The sequence below is a fragment of the Cricetulus griseus genome (genome assembly GCF_003668045.3).
Source record: "Cricetulus griseus strain 17A/GY chromosome 1 unlocalized genomic scaffold, alternate assembly CriGri-PICRH-1.0 chr1_1, whole genome shotgun sequence".
In the NCBI taxonomy this organism is placed as follows: Eukaryota; Metazoa; Chordata; class Mammalia; order Rodentia; family Cricetidae; genus Cricetulus; species Cricetulus griseus.
Window position 1 is genome coordinate 220,303,020 of NW_023276807.1, and position 21,482 is coordinate 220,324,501.

At 42.9% G+C, this 21,482-nt stretch overlaps 1 protein-coding gene across 1 annotated transcript in view; it reads left to right on the top strand.

The window, feature by feature from the left end:
* Fbxo16 (F-box protein 16) overlaps positions 1 to 21,482 on the top strand; it is a 45,042-nt gene that overhangs the window by 15,923 nt on the left and 7,637 nt on the right. The window contains exons 3-6 of the mRNA XM_035453105.1: positions 1,107 to 1,313; positions 3,092 to 3,256; positions 6,991 to 7,220; positions 12,386 to 12,488. Coding sequence (XP_035308996.1) covers positions 1,107 to 1,313; positions 3,092 to 3,256; positions 6,991 to 7,220; positions 12,386 to 12,488 — 705 coding nt within the window. The remainder of the gene's footprint in view (positions 1 to 1,106; positions 1,314 to 3,091; positions 3,257 to 6,990; positions 7,221 to 12,385; positions 12,489 to 21,482) is intronic.

A 21,482-nucleotide genomic window follows, 5' to 3' on the forward strand; every position in this document is an offset into this window, starting at 1 on the left:
ATCTTAACGTGAGGGTGGGAAACTAATCCTGGAGACACTGGTTCTAACAGCTCTGAATCCCTGTTTGGAGGGAAGGAGAGCAAGTGGGACCTTTACAGACAACAGGTTCTAAAATTATCACAAGGTAATTTAAAGTATTGAAACAGAGACTCCTTCTGAAGTTGGAAAAGAGTATGAGGGCCAGAGGAGCACACCCTAAAGTGGCATTTCTCATGTCTGTACCCCAACAAAAATGAATTCGCACACATACTGTGAAGGAAAGCTTTAACTGCCAACTTGCCACAACCTAGATTCATTTGAGAAGGGAGTTTCAACTGAAGAGCTATCTAGACAGATGACCTGTGGGCGTGTCTGTGGGGGATTGTCTTATAGGTAGTACTGTTTCCTGGACATGAGCTTCTGAACTAAATCAGACAGGAAAAAGCTAGCTGAGAGCAATCAAGTATCATTCATTTCTCTCTGCTCTACACACACACATTTTTATTATATTTTCCTAGTGTCATGTCTGTTACAATGATAAAATGCCTCAACAAAAAGCCTTTCATGGAAGAAAGGGTTCATCTTAGTCCACAATTGCTGTTCTAGTCCACCATAGCGGGGTGCCAAAGCAGTAACTTAAAACAGCTGGTCACATCTACAGTCAAGAGCAGAGAAAAATAAGTGCACACAGGCACAGGTGCTCAACTTTCAGCACTTAGATGGTACAGGGTCTCCTGCCTGGGGAATGGTGCCTCCCACTATAGGCTGGATCATCCCACATCATTTAACATAAGACAGTCACGCCCCTCCACCAGGGACGAGCCCAAATACCAACCTGATCTAGACAGTCCCTCAATGAGACACTACAGGTAGCTCTAGATTGTATCAAGTTGACTATTACACATACACTGAGGCCTAGGTCAGATGCTCTTCTGTAGATGCCGGTTAGTCATGTACATGGAAATGTGAGAAGGGATGAGTCGGTGGTGAAATGTGGGATTTACTGAGCTGGTATAGTAACATCTGCATGCTATGCATTAGCAATAACTTGCTAAACTCATTTTCTGTGCTATTCTCTTCCTCATGGTTGATCCGAATAAGTGTGGGACTCTTGTTCTTTTCCTCAGTTTGACAAATGGACAGACTCTCAGAGGAGAAGAATTCTTACAGGCCTGCTAGAGCGCTGCTCCCTGTCCCAGCAGAAGTTCTGTTGTCGAAAGCTGCAGGAAAAAATCCCAGCAGAGGCTCTGGATTTTACCACCAAGCTTCCAAGGGTGTTATCTGTCTATATCTTTTCCTTCTTGGATCCCCGGAGCCTTTGCCGTTGTGCACAGGTAAAGGCAATGGAATGGTACATGGCTTTTTATTGGGACAGCTTTAGGAAACTCTGAAGGTGGAATAACCTAAAGATGAACCCCACATGCATGTGCATAAAGCCAAGTAATGGATTTTATTCTGCAGACTTTGAATGAATGATCCTTGACCTTTTTCTGTGTCTAACCGTGTGTGTGTGTGTGTGTGTGTGTGTGTGTGTGTGTGTGTGTGTGTGTGTGTGTGTGTAAGACACTGTAAACGGGGGTTTCTCTGTACCACCCATTCCTCAGTGGTTTATAAATAATCATTCACAAGCTTAATATTAATTATAAACTATTGAGGCTTATTGCTAACTAGCTCCTATCTTTTTTTGTTTTTGTTTTTCGAGACAGGGTTTCTCTGCGTAACAGCTCTAGCTGTCTTGGAACTAGCTCTGTAGACCAGGCTGACCTTGAACTCACAGTGATCTGTCTGCCTCTGCCTCCCAGGTGCTGGGAATAAAGGTGTGTACCACCACTGCCTGGCTGGCTCCTACTTTTAAATTAACCCATTTTTATTAATCTATGATTGCCACATGGGTCGTGGCTTTACCTGTGGTCTAGTACATCTTGCTGTTCCAGTGGCTGGTTGGCATCTGCCACTTGAATTTCCTGCCTTGCTATATTTTGCCTTGTTAGAGGGCAAAGCAGCTTTTATTACCCACCAGTGGGAGCAACATATATTCACAGTATACAGAGGGGTTACCCCACAGCAAGTCACCATGAGTATCAGATGACAAAAACCACTAGCAGTTATACACATATAAGTGGTTCCTCAATGGGGTAGCATCTAAAATAACACGCTAGACCAGTGGTTTTCAACCTTCCTAATGTTGGGACTCTATGACAAAGTTCCTCATGTTGTGGTGACCCGCAACCATAGAATTATTTTCGTTACTATTTCATAACTCTAACTTTGCTACAGTTATGACACATAATGTACATATCTGATATGTGAGCCTTGTGAAAAGGCTGTCCAACTCCCCACAGGTTGAGAACCACTGCCCTAGCCTATGCAGTACCGGTCATCTGTAAATAGAAAAGCTTAAAAGAGGGTATTTAGGAAATATGTACTAAGAGGACAAGAGTGAAAGATATCTAAGCTAAGCTGCATATCTGTGAACTCAACACTTGGAAAACTAAGGCAGGAGAACCATTATGAGTTCTGGGATACCCTAGGCTACAGAGCAAAACCTTTCTCAAAAACAAAACAAAACAGAAAGAAAGATAGGTAGGTCTGAGTGTGCCAGTATACCCTCAGAGGGCTTGGGGCGGGGAGAAGCCAATATTTCTTACAAGTAACTCTTTACTGTATTAAACTGGAGTTAAGGGGCTGGAGAGATGGCTCAGCAGTTAAGAGCATTTGCTGCTCTTGCAGAGAATCCAGGTTCAGTTCCAGCATCCACATGGCAGCTCACAACTTGTCTATAATTTCAGTTCCAGGACATCTGACTCCCTCTTCTGGATTGCATTCCTATACATACACACAGGAAAATACTCATGCAAATAAAAGTAAAAATAAATGAATGTTTATAAAATAATAAAAAAATAACCTGGAGTTAGATTAAGATATAAACTTGTAAAGCAGCCTTGGTGGGTCATACCTATAATTCCAGCACACCACAGGAGGATCAGAAGTGTAATGTTACCGAGCTGTGCCTTCAAGGAAAATGACAGAAGTTATTTGGGGTCCCTCAGCGCAGCTCAAGCACTAGCGGAAAAGAGGCTGTGAAAGTGAGAAGGCTGCTTTGTTTTCCCAGGTGAGCTGGTACTGGAAGAGCTTGGCTGAGTTGGACCAGCTCTGGATGCTCAAGTGCCTGCGCTTTAACTGGTACATCAGCTTCTCCCCAACACCCTTTGAGCAGGGCGTCTGGAAAAAGCACTACATTCAAATGGTGAAAGAACTTCACATCACCAAACCCAAGGCAAGTCTGAGACAGAAAGCAGCACACTTGGGAAATATCAGCTGTGGCAAATTCTAGAACGTGAGTGAGTTAATGATCCAGCTTGAATGTAGGAAAGAAAGGGAATGGGTCAAAGGACATACTCGTGACTTTAAACTTCTCGTTTGAGGCCTCATAGGTTTTTTCAGGATACTTATGTTACTGAAAGATCTCACCTGTTGCCCTCCAACAACAGTTACTGGTAGAGGTCAGGACTTGGGGGATCCTGTCTATAACCCCACCCTGATTTATGTGCCTCTTCCTCAATTCTCAGACAGTTTGACATGGGAATTATGCATTATATTCAGTAATTGTCAGTATGGGCCGTTAGAATCTACACATTCAGATTTATGATTCTGTAAGATGAGGTGAAGTTTGTTGGTTGGTTGTCAGTGCGTTAATTAATTCATTGTTTGAGACAGTGTCTCCTTATGTAGCCTGGGCTGGCTCTGATCTCAAGAGTCTCCAGCCTCAGCATTAGTGATGCTGTTACTATAGATATGTGCCGTAATGCATGAGTGTTTCTTTATCAGCTGTCACGGGGCTCCACAGTAGGGCCTCATGCAAGCATGATGGTCTGAGTTTGGATGTCCACCACCTAAATAAAAAAGCCACTTGTAATCCCAGCACTGGGGAGGTGGAGAGAGGATGATCCCTTGGCCTTAGCTAGCTGAGACAAATGGGAGAGCTCCCAGTCCCAGTGAGAGACCCTGACATGCATGGTTTAACTCTGTCTTCCAAACTATGTTCACACATGTGTTCACAGACACACACACACGTGTGTGAGTGCACACATGTATGCACATACACACACTCTTTTGATGTGAACATTCACAGAATAAAAAAGGAAGAAATATAGGATCATTTTAATACAGATACGCAAACAAGTCATCTAACAAGATTCAATGGCCATTCATGAATACACAATCCCAGAAAGACTTCATGTAGGCTGGGAATGTAGGTCAGCAGTAGGCCCAGTGCTTGCCTAGCGTATGTCAGGCCCCAGGATTTAACCCCAGCACCAGCACAAAAGACTTGAAATGGTAAGAGCAAAGCTTGCTTACTTATATCATTGTTATGGATTTCATTATTGCTTTTCAGAATTAATGATTGTTCTACATTTTACTGTTACTTATACTTGAGTACCTCCCAAGTTTTTTAAATTATCCTATATTATTTTATTTCTAATAGCCATGCACTAATTGCTTTTATCATTGCTGTGGCAAAATACCTGGCAGAAGCAACCCAGAAAGAAAGGTCTATTTTGGCTCATAATTCAAGGGTATAGTTCATAATGGTGGGAAGTCACGGCTGAAGGATCTTGAGGTGGCTGGTCACATGGCCTCCACAGTCAGGAAGCTAGGAGGGGAATGTGGTGTTTGGTCACTGTCTCTTTTTAATTCATCTGGAACCTCAGTGCCCAAGATGATGCTGCCCCAGTCAGGGTGGAACTCCTCACTTCAATTAACCCAGTCTACACACTCCCTCACAGATGTGTCCAGAGGTTTGTCTCCTAAGTTATTCTAGATCCTGTCAAATTGACTTTTTGTTGTTGTTTTGTTTTTGTTTTTGTTTTTGTTTTGTTTTTCGAGACAGGGTTTCTCTGTGGCTTTGGAGGCTGTCCTGGAACTCGCTCTGTAGACCAGGCTGGCCTCAAACTCACAGAAATCTACCTGCCTTTGCCTCCCGAGTGCTGGGATTAAAGCACACACCAACGCCCGGCCAAATTGACAATATTAATCATTGCAAGGATTAAAGTAGAACTCCTGCAACAAAAAGACAAGGGTTTATTTCTGAATAAGCTAATAGAAATGAATGTCCATTCTAGAGGGGACCTATACAGCATACAGAATTGTACAAATATTACATGTCTTCTTGGTTAGATACTGGACCACAGTGATGTTAATCTTGATTGTCAACATGACATTCATGGGATTGACCTCTTGCCATGTCTGTGAGGTTTTGTCTTGATTGCTAATTGATTTAGGAGGGCGCAGTCCACTATGGGTGGTGCTAACCCTAGGCAGGTGGCCCTGAGCATGAGCCCAGAAGCAAGCTGCATTCTTCCATGATTTCTGCTTCAAGTTCCTTCCTTGATTTCCCTGGATGATGGACTGTAACTTGTAAGATGAAATGAACCCTTTCTTCCCAAGTTACTTTTGGTCATGGAGTTTTTCCTAGCAGCAGGCAGCAAACTGATACAGCCATAATCACTCACTGAGTAAATATTTATCAACTATTGTTATGTGGTAGGTACTAATAGTACAAAGATCCTAACTAGTTTCCACAGCACTCAGTCTAGTAGCCATGACATATCCAAATAAACACCAAATAAACATACTTGAAACACTTAACACTAAGAATAATCTTGGAGTAGAAATGACTACAACAAACAAGGAGTGGCTCAAACAATGAACCTTGTTATGCTTGGGGAACTAGGAGAATTGTTTCTCTCTCCTTCCTTCTTTCTTTTCTTCCTTCCTTCCTTCTTTATTTTTAGTGGTGGAGCTGGGTATGGAATATAAGACCCTAGCAAAGACTCTACCAGAGAGTTACACCCCAGTCCTAACTGGGGAGATTCTTGATTTTTCACTCACAATTGAAGCAAGTCGATTTACCAAACAAAGCCTCCCTAATCTCTTAATGAACAAAAATTGAGCTCCTAATGGCTTCCCAACATACCAGCACCACTTCCCTTAGGCTAAACCTGCATTGAAAACATTTTGTGAGCCAAGCACACAAAAGACCGACGTCTAATTTTGGAAATTAAATAGAATTATTCTTAGGGAGTGGCTTGGCTTTGGATACCTGACACAGCTATTCTACCCCTGTGCAACTTGAACGTGTCTGTCTGTTAGTTCATTAAGGGTAGGGCACTTTGTGTGCATGTGTGAAGGGTGCACCCTTTTTATGAATATATTAACTTCTGTTAAGTGTGATAAGCTAGATAATGGGTAAGAGCTACAGGATAGTATGAAAAGGTTTGAAACATAGACTTGAAGCACAACAGACTTGGACTTGAATTCTGTATTCAAATTGAAATTCTACTTATGTCCTTATGGGCCACTTAAATAGTTTCTTCTAGCTTCAGTGTCTGCCTCTGTAAAATAGGAGCAATGATGAGTTCTCTTTAAATTGCTGTGAAAGTTGGGATTGGTGCTCACACCTGTAATTCCAGCACTTCTGAGCCTGGGGAAGAAGGATTGCAGTGAGCTCAACGTCAGCCTGGGTCACAGACTGGGATACTGTCACTGAACACCAAATAAGGCTGGTGATACAGCTCAGCTGGTAGACTGTTCGCCTGTTGGTCAGGAAGTCCTAAAGTGAATCCCCAGTACTATATAAACCTAGTGCAATAGACCTGTAACCTTAGCATTCAGGAGGTGGAGGCAGGAGGATAAAGGGTTCAAGATCATCTTGGGGTTATACAGGGAGTTTGAGGTGAGCTTGGGCTATACAAGACCCAGTATAAATAAATAAATAATAAATAAATTACTATGAAGATGGAATAAGAAAATGCAAAGAAACTGCTATGCATATCCAAGTACTTATGGGACAGTGGCTGCTGTAATCCTCATGGCCATTGTCATGATGATGTGAAGATGAGGATGAGGATGGTGAGGAGGAGGGTGGTTAAGAAGTTTGTGTTCTTTGTCTCTTGGTGGTGGTGTCATTCTGGTACCCCAGAGTAGAAATAATACATTTTCTTCCTCTAGACGCCTCCAAAGGATGGATTCATAGTTGCCGATGTTCAGCCCATTCCTGGCAGCTCTCAAGAGGAAAAGCAGTCCCCTTCATTAGCTTTGCGGTCTTCCTCCTCTTTAAGAAAGAAGAATAACCCAGGGGAGAAAGAGCTTCCACCGTGGAGGTCGTCAGATAAGCATCCCACTGATATCATCCGTTTTAATTATCTAGACAACTGTGACCCTGAACACTTCTGGCCAGGGTAAGAAAGAAGCTCCATAACCCTCTCAGCCTTTTTGTTTTTTCAGAATGATTTATTGACACTTGAGTGGATGAAAAACAGTGATCCTAGAACTCACTGTGAGCTACAGAAGCTTTTCAGTAGGTCCATGTGGACTAACCATTCTTAACAAGTTTGCCTTTTTCATTGTCATGTTTGCTTCTTATAGCTGTAATGACTTATCAGGGCAGCCTCCTTAATTACTGTGTGTGCATGCCACAGTGCATGTGTGTGGAGGTCAGAGAACAACTTTTAGGAGTCGATTCTTTCCTTCCGCCTTGGGTTCAGGGGATCAAACTCAAGTCATTAGGCATGTATAGCCAGGACTGTTACCCGCTGAGCCATCAGGTCAGCTCATCGTTAAATATTTAAATTTCTATTTGATTATTTTTTGTAGGTATGCGTTGTGTGTGCATGTGTGTGTGTATGCTGGGAGGGGTGCCTGTGGAGGCTGGAAGAAGGCCTTCAAACTGGAGTTATAGGTTGCTGTGTGTTGTTCACCGTGGATCCTGGAACTAAACTCAGGTCCTGTGAGAAAGCAGGAAGAGCCCTTAACTGATAAGCCATTGCTCCAGCCCCAGCTATCTTATTTTAATATTAATTCCAATCCACCACCATGTGGTTCATCCTAGAGTTTTTTTTTCCTTTTCCTTTTTATACTTCCTTCCTTTCCTAGTGAGTGAGCAAACCAAAGGAGGGAGGGGCATACTATGACCACCTCCCACCATGCAGAGCATGAGCTAGTGAGACAGCCACTGACTTTTCCCTACCAAGCTAAACAGGGATGGACTTGTAAAAAAGATCAGACCAAGTTCCAGGCAGCCTAAGCTCAGTAATGATACCTTGTCTCAAAAGAAAAATGGCAGTTGAAATATTGGTGACAGCACTGAGGAGGCTGAGGCAGGAAAATAACACATTTAAGGCCATCCTGGGCTAGATAGAGATACCCTGCCCCCCACAAAACAAAAGAAACAAACAAACAAACAAAAAACAACAACAATAATTCAGACCAAAAATTGTATTATAATGAAGTAGAAAGTTAAGTTATATATAGTAAAATATTACCAGTTATTGAAATGAGATGGAGACTGTGTAGTTCATCACTCTGCTGCTAATCTCTCAACTTCCCTGCCTTTTGGAGGTTGGTTTGTTTGTGGAGCTAGAGTCTCCTTTTGTAGCCTAGGCTTGCCTTCAATCTGCATTCCTCCTGCCTCAGAATCCTGAGTTCTGGGATTATAAGTGTGTGCCACCATGCCTGGCTTTCCTGTACATTTGGAATTTCTGTATATTGATGCTCTCCATCAAATTGTAATTTGTTGGCTATTAATTTTTCCTACTTGTGGCCAAGCTGGATAATGTGGCAAAGTCAGACTGACAAAGCCAATTTAAGCCAGTTTTAGAATTAAACATTGTCTGGAAGTTACCTTCTAGTCCTGCACCTGAAATAGAATGAATAGGGGATGAGTCTGGGCAGTCGGGGTCCACAGTATGTAGCTCTTCTGGAGGCATACACAGAATTGTAAACATGTGCTAGATTCTCTGAGATTCCAGCTTACAAAAAAATCTGTGTGTTAAAGCCAGATGTGGTGCTGCTCACCTTTAATCCCGGAACTCAGGAGGCAGAGGCTGGCAGATCTCTTTGAGTTGAGGCCAGCCTGGTCTACAGAGGGAGTTCCAGGACAGCCAGGGCTGTTACACAGAGAAACCCTGTCTCGAAAAACCAAGAAGGAAGAGAGGGGAAAAGAGGAAAGGAGAAAAGGAGGAAGAAGGGGAAAGGGGGGGGGAGAGGACAAAAGTCATTCTTGGAACAACTGCATAAATTTGAATTTGGACCACATATTAAATGATAGTAAATAATGTGTATTTCCTAAGAAATAATGGTGCTAGTGTGACTGGGTAGACCAGTGTCTTGCCTTAGGAGATGAGTGTTGAAGTATTAGAAGTGGTGTGTCATTTTTGCAACTAATCAACCATCACCACAAAACCCAACCATACATATGTGGAGGGTGCAATGAAGCCAAGAACAATCAAATGCTATCAATATCTACTTAAGGCTGGGATCACTGCCCTAGCCTGCTAGCTCTTCTGTCTATTTGAAACTCCTCAATTAAGACTTGGAAGATGTCTTGAAAATGAAGTGCCAAGTAATATTTGGACAGACACATTCTTTTTAAATTAAAAGCCTTTTATGACAAATATTCAAATTAGATAGATAGATGGATGGATAGATAGATAATCAAAATTAACCTTTTGTGGCTATCATCAGTTGTTACAATTTTTAACCCATAGCCAATCAAGTAGACATCCCTTGTCTACTCTGCCCCTCCCCTAAATGATGATACTGATGATTAAGCCAGGGTCTTACTATGAAGCCCAAGCTAGCTTCAAATTCCCAACCGTCCTGCCTCAATCTTCCCATGTCTGGATCACTATGTCTTCATCACCATTTCATTCCCTAAATAATTTTTTTGAATAAGTCACAAATGGAATTTGTGAGTTATTTCATATGTCATATACTTCTGTTTTCTTTCTTCTTTCCTTCCTCCCTTCCTTCCTTTCTTTTCTGTTTTTTTTTTCTTTTGGTTTTTGGTTTTTCCAGGCAGGGTTTCTCTGTGCAACAACCCTGGCTGTCCTGGAATTTGATTTGTAAACCAGGCTGGTCTTGAACTCACAGAGATCCACCTGCTTCTGCCTCCTGAGTACTGGGATTAAAGGCGTGTGCCACCACACCCGACTCTATCTCTATTCTCAAAGAGAACCCTTTGTAAAAATCATAATTTGTACTCATCTAACTCAATGAATAACTCCTTAATACAATTAAGGATCATCAGCGTTGAGGGTGCCTTGAATGTCACACAGACGTTTGACTTTTTTAATGAATGCTTTGTTTAATCAGGTTCCAGATAAGGTCTAAAACGCAAGTTGTATTTGATTCACATGTCCATTCTTGCCCTGAACTGTGAGTTAACCTGCTCCACATCCTCCTCTTCTGTTGTTCCTCCCGCTCCTACTCTCCTTCCTCCCTCTTCTCTCCCCCGACCCCAAACTTGCAATTGTGGTAGAAATCAGGCCATTTGACATGCTCCTCACATTCTGGACTCTGTGGAGTGCCCAACCATGTGCATCTACTCACGTCCTCTGTCCTCTGTCCCTTGCCACACTGATAGTCAGAATAAGAAGCACCAGACTATATGAACAAAGACACCCACCTCCGTTTCTGGTTCCTACTGTGTTGTTGGTAACCATGGAAGCACATTACCTAGATTCACTATTTCAGGCAAACTTATTCTAGAAAGGGCCAGAAGGGAGATATTTTAGACTCTGCAGGACATAAGCTCCATGGCTCAGCTCTGACGGCATAGTCTGAAAAATCACCTAGACATTCCACACACAAACACCACTGTTTCTATTACAACCCATGAACAAAAGTAGGCAGCAGGCTAGACTTTTCTTTAATCCCAACACTTGGGAGGCAGAAGAGCAGAAGGAGCAGAGGGGCAGAAGGAGCAGAGGGGCAGAGGGGCCATGGGACAGGAGGAGCAGAGGGGCAGAGGGGCAGAATGGGTAGAGGGGCCATGGGACAGGAGGAGCAGAGGGTCAGAAAGAACAGAGGGGCAGAGGGGCAGAAGAGGGAGAGGGGCAGAGGCAATGGCTGTGGGTTTGAAGTCAGAGTGGTCTATATAATGAGTTCCCGCTCCAGGCTAGCCAGGACTATATAAATAGACCATGTCTAAAAAGAAAGAAAGAAAGAAAGAAAGAAAGAAAGAAAGAAAGAAAGAAAGAAAGAAAGAAAGAAAGAAAGAAAGGGAAGAAAGGAAGGAAGGGAGGGAGGGAGGGAGGAAAGGAGGAAGGGAGGAAGGAAGGAAGGAAGGAAAGAAGATTCAGATAAATAACAGTGTTAAAAGCACAAGAAAAAAACTGTGGCTGTGTCACCAACTTTATGGACAAGATCAAACTTGTTTCATTTTGCTTTTTGTTATTTCCTCTCTTTCATCTTAGCTTATACTCTGGAGAACATTTTAGTTGGTTCCAAAAGTCAAATATACAAAATAAGGTTATGTTTGGAGGAGTCTAGCTTTCGCTCCCATGTCTCCATATTGTTTCTGGGGGATTCCTATGGGCACCCTACCTATGGATAATGGCTTTTCGAATTTTTGTATCATTCTTCCATTTTAAAAAGTTTTAAGAGCTGGATATGGTGGTGCACACCTGTGATCCCAACACTTAGGAGACAGAGGCAGGATGCTTAGCAGGAGTGTTGGGTTAGCCTGCTCTACATAACAAGTTTCAGGAGCAGTCAGTAAGGTTATATCGTAAGATCCTTCCTCAAAAATAATAAAATAATAATAACTAAAAAGCACAAACAAAAGTAATAATAAAATTTAACAAATAGGAAGTACAGGGATTAGTGTTCTTGCAGAGGCCCTGAGTTTAGTTCCAAGCTCCCCACATGGAAGCTCATAACTGCATGTAGCTCTAGTTGGGGGCGGGGATCTGACACCCTCTTCTGGCCTCTACAGGCACTGCTTGTACATGTATGTAGGCAAACCACATACATATAAAATAAAAATAATGCTTTAAAAAGTACTGGCAGGGGCTGGAGAGATGGCTCAGAGGTTAAGAGCACTGACTGCTCTTCCAGAGGTCCTGAGTTCAATTCCCAGCAACCACATGGGCACCATCCGTTATGAGATCTGGTGCCCTCTTCTGGTGTGCAGATATACATGGAAGCAGAATGTTGTATACATAATAAATAAATAAATTGTTTTTTAAAAAAAGTACTGGCAAGCAGCAGGCATGTTATGTTTTTAGATGTCTCCTTCTGAAATAAATGGCAGCAGACAGTCTATTCACCTCTCTTTACCTGCTTTTCTTTTTCATGTGTCACTGTATCCCGAGGCTCACCCTCCAGTTGTGTATAGAAATATTCTGTCTTCCTTTTCAAAGCTCAGAGTTCTCCTTTGTGTTCCTGTGCCAGGGCTGATTAAACTGGCTCTCTATAGACAGACATTTGACTTATTTCCAGTGGAGTGCAGGCAGCCTTTAAATCAAAGGCCATCAAAAGTCGTGTGAAAAACTAGCTATGTGAGCTGCTGAAGACTTCAAATGATCAGTTATAATTTTCCCATCACTTTGCAAATTTTCAGAGGAAGAAAGAGAAAGGAAGTGACCCCAGACATCAAGCGGCAGTTGAGAGATAAGAAAAACAAACTTGAGGACAGAGCCAGGCTCAGGAAAGCACAGTCACTGGTAAGTCTGCTGGAACACTCACCCCATCACTGATGGAAATTACCCTGATCCCTAATCCTATTTGTGAAATTGAATTTGTTTGCTAAATCACAATCATCAAGTGGTTGTTTAAACCCCGGTCTCTGGGGCTAGAGATGCAGCTCAGTTGCTACAGCGATTGGCAGCAGGCAAAAAGTCCTGGCTCCCATACCCGGCACAGCATAAAACTCACAGTGGTACATGTCTGTAATCTCAGCTCTTGGGAGATAGAGACTGAAGGATTAGAAGTTCCTGGTCATCTTCAGCTACACAGCAATCTCAAAGCCAGCCTGGGCTAAACAAATAAATAAGTGAATAAAGTGACTCAAAAAATAAACCAAACTGAATTAAGAATTTTTCTGTCTCCAGTTAAAAAGCAGTTAATTGGCAACATAATAATGTCAGTAATTGTGACTAGGGAACACGATTAATTTGTAGCAGACTTCCCCAAATTGTGATTTGGACCACAGGGGATCCCTTTTTATCACATTATGAAAGGTTTTGGAGCAAAGCAGGAAGGAATTTGGGTGGAATTAAAAGTGCATGTAATGTAATGAGAATTGAGAGTGAAGCTGAGGACACACTCCAGGAAAATTAATAGAGAATGGATATCAATTGTCGGGATAATCTGCACCCACTTGGGAGTAAGTCTCTTCCACAGCTCAGCTTGGGAACCTGTTACTTTCTGCTGAAATGCATTTTCAAGTGTTATATTAAAAAAAAAACACCCAAGAGAGTGAGAGATAAGCTTCTTAAAATAGACCGGCCTGTGTGTTAAAGATCAGTTCTACTGCAGTGGGGGAGGCTCCTTGTAGACATGTGCAGCCAGTGAAGCCTGAACCAAAGCCATAGATAGATAGATAGATAGATAGATAGATAGATAGATAGATAGATAGATAGATAGATAGATAGATAGATAGATAACATTACGGGCCTTATTGCCCAGGCCATCACGAGGCATTCTGCCTGGTTTCCATCCCATTAAGCGAGGAGGAGGAAAGAAGCCAAAACAGAATATGAGCCAGATGTAGTGGCCCACTCCTGAATTCCAACACTCAGGAAGCTGAGGCAGAAGGACAGCTGTGAGTCTGAGACTGGACTCAAAATACCAGAGAGAAAGAAACAGAGGGAGGAGACAGGGAGGACAGAAAGTGTGTGGGGGGGGGCAATATGAATTTCTGAAGAAATGTATGCTGAGAAATTATCAATGCAATTGAGTGTTTCTCCTGCTTAAAAAGCACAAATATCTAGATTTTTATATTAACCATCGATCAGACACTAGCAGAGATTTCTTAAAGTATTCATTAGAATTCAAAAGTGGAAGGATATAACTCAGCTGGTGGAGTGCTTACGTAGCATGCATGAAGTCCTCGGTTCAATCCTCAGCATGGCATAGCCTGGTCATGCTGGCTCACACCTATAATCCCAGTACTGGGGAGGTAGAGGCAAGAGGGTCAGAACTTCAAGGTTATCCTTAGCTACATAGGAAGTTCAAGGCTAGCCTGATCTATGTGAGACCCCGTGCCCCCCCAAAAAAAACAACCCAAACAAACAAAATGAAGACATTTAAAAAGTGGTTAGGTGTGGTGACACACCCTGTAATCTCAGCACTGGGGAGGTTGAGGCATGAGAAGGATCAGTGCAAGTTCCAGGCCAGCCAGGGCTAGAGCAAGGTAAGACACTGCCTCAAAAGCATAGGTAAATAAATAAATAATAAGCCATGAAGTTGTGCTAATTAGGGCCAAAAGGGAAATCCAGATGAATTAATGATAGAGAGCAATTAGCTATTACTAAGCACATGATTATTTATATCTGCCTCCTTTGGTTTTGTAAGTATACTAATTATAATTACTGCAAACATTTGGTAGTTTTGATAGAGAACATGGAGTATAATTACCCCCGACCAGAACTATGCTGTGGTCTTTGACTCATGCCTGCAATATGCTGGCCTGTGACAAGCTTGGCTGTTGGTGCTGCAAAGTTCAGGACTCCTCTCCACAGAGTGGCAGTTTGCACTCACTAGAGGTTACAGGCCTGGGAAGGAAACAGCCACACTGCTAATGCAGGACTCTTGTGACAGTGAAGAGATGCTGCCCCCCCCCCCCCCAGGGCTGGAGACAGGGAGGAGTGAAGAGATGCTGCCTCCCACCCCGGGGCTAGAGAGGGGAAGGAGTGGCACTAAAGACATTACCCCTCCCTCCATAGGAGGGAACATTGAACACCTGTGAACAACCCCAAATGATTCCAATGAGGGACTCTGATAGAAAGTTCTAGGATCCTTTCAATGGGTTTGTGGGGGCAGAGAAATGGGTGTGTTGTGGTAGTGTGGGGAGCTGGTACTACAGACATGCCTCCTTCACCTAACCAGAGGACTATCTGACTACAATAATTGAAGACGAGTTGTTCCTATCCTGTGGGAGAGGGGTGGGTGGGCATTGGAGAAGGTAAAGTGTGGGAAGGGAAGTTCTGGGGAAGAAGGAAGTGAAGAAGTTTGAAAGAATATAAGGAATATTCCGTAGGCCTGCTGCAGGGTCCTGGCTGCAACTGGGAGACCCGCTTCTCATCTGCCTGTCACTCCCCAGAGCAAGCTGAGATGGGGCTCCATCTTAAGGGAAACATCCCCAGGGCATCAGCTTCTAATTTGCACATGGAGTGCTGTGAGCTTGCCCAATTCCTGCTTAACCGGTGTGAGTGGAAGTTGGCTTTCTCTCGTTCTCACTTCTACAGGAGATCCCCAGGGGCTGCCTGAGATGTAGCCGATTCCCTAGCCACTTTGTGGTGTGAACATCTGTTAGAAGATGGTAATCAAGCTTAGATATGATAGGGGATGCTTTGAAATTTCCAAGACTTCTCAAAAAACTTTCAGACACAGCAAGAAAGCCCCGTGATTATTAGTAATGACAATATTGCATATCAAACAGAACGGGTCGAAGAACACAGACACCACAATGCCCTCATCTTCTTTAAACTTCAGAGATTTTCCAGTCTGGAATCAAAACACACACACACACACACACACACACACACACACACACACACACACACATGCACACTCATACACACACTCATACACATACTCCACACACTCCCACTCTCCCTCTCTCTCTCTCTCTCTCTCTCTCTCTCTCTCTCTCTCTCTCTCTCTCTCTCTCTCTCTCACACACACACACACACACACACACCATTTTTTTCCACATCTTAACAGCTGGCCCCCAAAGCCGTGTAGGGAAGGAGGGAGCTGTCTCCTTGCAGGGAGGGTGTGGTGAGTTCTGGAGAGGAATGGGGCAGCAGGGGCACAGTATTAACAGACACCTGGATGCAGAGGAGGGGACGCCTAAGCCTGCAGTGCTTGAGGTCAGAGAAAGAATCTAGTTTGTTACTTCTGTCTGGGGAAGGGAAGGGGAGAGGGTGGGGAGGAGAAGGGAAAGAAAGGAAGGATAGAGGCAGAGAGTGGGAAGACGAGAGGAGAAAGAGGGAAATTGAGATAGGTCATGGAGGGGCCAGGACAAGAGTGACCCCTCATCCCATTTCAAGTAAGCATGTTTGCTACAGTTGGGGTGTAAACCTCCTTCCAGCTCCATGGTAAATTCTATTCACTTTATACATACAAATAAGATCTTGCAAGTCTCAAGGCCCAAGAAAACAAAAGCCTCTTGGGACAACACAAAAGATCCAGGCTGTGGATGTCAGAGTTCCTGGAATTGGACTCAGAGGACTACAGATGGCATCTTTAAAAAAATTTTTTTTGAGATTTTATTTATTTTAATGTTTGTGTGTTTTGTGGATGTCGTGCTCCACAAAGTGCAGTGTCCACAGAGGCCAGAAGAGGGCGTCAGAGCTTCTGGAACTGGAGTTACTGGTGGTTGGTTGTTAACTATGTGGGGCTGAGACTCGAACCTGGGTTCTCTGAAGAGCAGCCAGTGCTCTTAACCACGGGACCATCTCTCTAGTTGCACCCCCACAAACCTCCAGCTGACATTTCATTTTGATATTTCCTTCCCATCAGGTCGAGTATAAAATACACACAGTTAAAATACACACATAAAAGTCTCTGTTGGACTTTTCCTTGGAAGTTAGTCCTTGCTTTCCAGGTCCTGTCTGGCCTGGGGATTTCAGAAAGCTGTTGAGCCTTTAATTACCCACTTATACTCTCTAATTGCCATAGATAAAACCCGCTGCTAATTCCAGCCTCCAGAAGCCAATTACTTCACCTCTTTTCAGGATCACTCTACTCCCAGTTTCCTGACTTTTTTTTTTTTTTTTAATGTTTCTTTGCGTATTCTCTTTTCGCCTTACTGAATCAAGTGGGAGAAAAAAGGAATGAACTCCAAAGTGATTCTGGGATGGTGTGAAAGAAAGGATGGAAGAACCTAGGGTCCAGTTTCAACTCTAACCATCAATCTCTTGGAGTTTACATCTTATAAAATGGTGTATAAAATGGGGCTTTGAATGACAACATTGAAAAGAATAGGATAGGGGATAGAGAGATGATTCTTTCGTACTTGTCTTGAAAGAATGAGGACCGCAGTTGGATCCCTAGAACCCATCGGGACAGAGATGGGGTAGGGAGAGCCAAAAGTGGTGGTATGTGCTTGCAATCCTCATGCTGGGTAGGCAAAGATGAGTGGATGTTTGATACTCACTGACTAGCCAGCATGGCCTAATTGCTAAATCCTAGGCCAGTGAGAGATCCTGTCTCAAAAAACAAGGTAGATTTCACCTAAGGAACCACATGGCAGATACCCACCCACCCACACTCCCCCATGCCCCCCCCACACACACCCCAAAAATGAATACTTGTACATACATACAACATTCCAGGCTGAATCCTGACTCTACAGGGTCCCCTAGGTTTCTACTGAATGTGTTCATGCTTCTCTTCCCCCTTTCCTGGAGGCCACAACTGTGATTAAAGTGACATTAGATAGAATAAATACCAAAGGTAAGCCATTCTGTTTGTGAACCCTAATTTTAAGCCAATGATTCTTGTTGACTCTCTCATCTTTTTCTTTGAACTGTGGAAAATACGATTCACTAGGACTGAAGAAATTACAAAAGAGAATTTAAAGTGGTTTCCTTGCTGACAGTCTTCAATAACTGCTTTCAAATTCTGGCAAACTCTCCCCCATTTAAAAAAAATAATAATATGTTTGGTTTGGATGTGCAAAGCTACCCATTTCCACAGGAAAGATCTTTAAATCCTTTCATTCCACTAAGGAAGCACCTGGGGATTTCATTTGGAAAGAAGCAGAGAGAGTGGCCATGCATGGAGATGAAGGTTCTCTTCCTGAATGGTGTGACTGTGTGTGGGTGAGCTACTTAGTCTCTCTCAGCCCCATTTTCTCCATCAGTAAAATGTTGTTAGCACACAAATATAAGGTATAAATTAAGGCCCGTGTTAGTTACTCTCACAAAGGCAATTTAAGGAAGAATGGATTTATTTGACTAGAAATTTCAGGTTGCAGTCTATCATGGCAGGTCTCACAGCATTCAGTGTTTTTTTGTTTGTTTGTTTGTTTGTTTGTTTTTTAGCCCAAATTTCAAAGTCTTCCATATTCTTCTCACAAAACAGCTCTAAAGGCCAAGAGTCACACAATTAGGTTTATTCAACAGCAAAAACACATCCTGATACCGATTTTTGTCTTTGTTTCTTTTTCTGACGTGATAAAATTTACTCAGACAAAAGCAACTTACAGGGGGAAATGCTTTATTTAACTAGCCATTTTATGCTATAGCTCATCACTGTGGGGAAATGAAGGCAGTAGGAACTTGGAACAGCTGGTCACATGACATCCACAGTCAGGAGCAAAGAGTAATGAGTGAATGAGAGCATGCTAACACTTGTAGCTTACCCTCTCGGCTTTATGCAGTCCAGCATTCCTTGCTTGGAATGGCCCCACCCATACATAGTCTAGATGCATCTTCCCACATTAATTAACTTAAGACAATCCCTCAAGATAGATTCAGATTTTGTCAAGTTGACAACCAACACAAATACCTACTATAGTAGGAGCACCTACTCCTCCCCCATTACACGCCATCTTTCTTGTTTACTTTGCTATCTAAGAACACAGGGTAGGACTCGGATAGCCTAGGCTCAATGCCCAATATCACTATTTTAGTAGCTTGGAAATCTAACCCAGGGGACTAATTCCTCACCTGGAAAAATGGAGACACTTAATAGGACTGATAGAGGGTTGGGAGGAGGTGAGGCATTTAACATAGTTCTTAGCTCAAAGTGGGCACCCGCCAGTAGTTGCCAGTCATGGTAATATGCGTGGCACACCCCTAATCTGAAAAGCCCAAATCTAAAATGCTCTGTGTCCTTGTTTCATTTCTGTTTGTTGTATACTATGCCCTGGCATTAAGCACCTTAAAGGAGGAACAGTCTATTTGGCTCACAATTCCAGGTGACAGTCCATCACTGTAGTTAAGCCAAGGCAAAAACTAGAAGCCGCTAGTCAGATCCACCATCAAGAACAGAGAGAGAGAATGGACGCATGAATACGCGCTTGTGGTCCTCAGCACCTCCATACACTGACAGAGGCCAGAGCCTGGAAGCAGTGCCACCCACTGTGTTTGTTTTTCCAGGCTGAGTCTTTCCACATCGATCAAGGCAATAAAGACAGACCCCCATGGACATGTTCACAGGCCCACCTGATCTAGTCTCTCACTGAGACTCCTTTTCCAGGTGATTTCAGATTGTGTCAAGTTGACAACTATGAACATCGCACTTTCTGGGTGACAACAGGGAACATTCCACACCCGACTTCCTAGCGGAGGTCACAGTAGAAACTTAAAGTGCATGGAAAATATCCCAGGATACATGTATGAGGTGTATACACAACATCAGTGAGTTCCCTTTGTAGACTCAGAGCCCATCCCTAAGGCATCTCATTGCCCATATGCAAATATTCCAGAATCAAATACTTCTGCTCCCAAGCGTTTTAGATAATTATTACTGTACTAGCAGCAGCAGTTAAATACTGAATCACACCTGGGACCACAAAGCAGGTGAGAGAGACAGCTGCTGAGAAGCAGACAGAGGAGGAGCTGGAGGAGAAAGCAGCCTTGCAGCCAGAAGACAGTGGTCAGGGGCTCCAAACAGTGGCAGGAATGTTCCGGCTATACCCATCTTCCCCAAGTTTCCTTTCCTCTCTGCTCTGTCTTCTGAAATGGGCAGGGCTGCGCTCAGTCCTGTGCTTGCCTAGCAATCATGAAGCCCTGGCTTCAATCCCCAGCACCATGTAAACTGAGCTTGGTGGTCACATCTGTAATCCCGACACTCAGGTGATAGAGAGAGGAGAATCAGAAGTTTGGTGTCAACCTTGACTACGTGAGTTCAAGGCCAGTGCAAGTCATATGTTTCCCATACGGCCTTTGCACCACTGTGTATTTGGAGATACATATCTTGTGTCTGTGAACATTCCCTGCACTGGCTCCTTGGCACGCTTGTGCTTCACCCCACCCTCCCAAACTGGAGCACAGAGTGTACTGAATACACCACCACCCATTTTGGCCAGCAATGTTGATGCCTAAAAGGCCTGGGAACCCCTGTCTAGAGCCTGCATTCTCCTCTACTGCAAAGAGAGCTGAGTGTGCGTTCTGTCTCATCGCCTCCTTTGTCGGCATACTAGATATAATGAATGATCTTGACATTTCCCACTAAAAGGAGTCTTCCTGCTTCTCTGTCACCAAACATTTAGACATGCCAAATGGCTATTTAAACCAAAACACTTGGCACAAAGTAGCATCTACTTAGGATCTACCAGAAATGAATTTTGCTTGTGAATTATATGTTATTAGTTACATGCATATCTATGATGACAGGTTTGAGTCACTGCTACCATAGTGTTTAAACTATAAATGAATCTAGATAGTGGGAGGAATGCATATGTGTGTGCATCTGTGTTTATGTAGTTCGTGTATGTATGTGTGTGTACATTTGTGTACACATGTATGTGCATGTGTGTGTGCATGCATGTATATGTATGTGACTATGTGTGTATATGTATGTGTATGCATGTTTATATATGTGTGTGTGAAAGTATATATATATATATATATATATATGTGTGTGTGTGTGTGTGTATTTGTATATATGTGTGCGTGTATGTATATGTGTGCATGTTCTGGGTATACCCATCTTCTCCCAGTTTCCTTTCCTCTTTGTTTTGCCTTCTGGAATAGGTGGCTGTGGCTCAGTCAGTCATGTGCTTGCCTAGCATTCATGAAGCATTCATACATACATTTGTATGTATGAATATATACGTGTATATATATGGACTGTGTAAATGTATATGTGTGTGTGTATTTATGTATACATATGTATGTGTATGTTTGTGTATATGTGTGTGGATTTGTGTGTGTATTGTGTGTATTATGAATTTTGAGAATTTATGTACGTTTATGTTTGTATTGTGTTTATGTGTATGCATCTGTATTGTGTGTATGTGAATGTGCATTTGTATATGTATGCATATATATTATATATTTGTGTATGTATACATATGTATTTGTGTGTCTGTGTATACATGTGTATCTGTGAGTATGTGCCTATATATATATGTCTCTCTGTGTGTCTCTATGTATGTCTGTGTGTGTATATCTTGTCTGTGTGTCTGTGTGTGTGTATAGCATTTGGTAATTTGGGACTTCATTGAAAATCTCATGGAAGCCAGTGTGCTGAGCTATGGCTGTTTTGAAGTAGGAGCCAGCACACTGCCCGGTTTGTAAGGCCCATGCATGTTTCAAAACATGTCTGCATTATTTTACCTACTTGGATGGCTGAGTGGCATAGACTTGAAGTCTTGGGTTAAAATTTCAAAACCCTGGCTAAATTGCCTCATCTTCTTCTGCAGCTGACAGTTTTGCCTCAAGATAACCAGGAACAAAGCCATACTTGAGGCATCTGCAGGTGGTGCTGAAGATTTCTCCCTAATACGTCCTTTCTTATTCCCCAGGACAAGAGGGGAG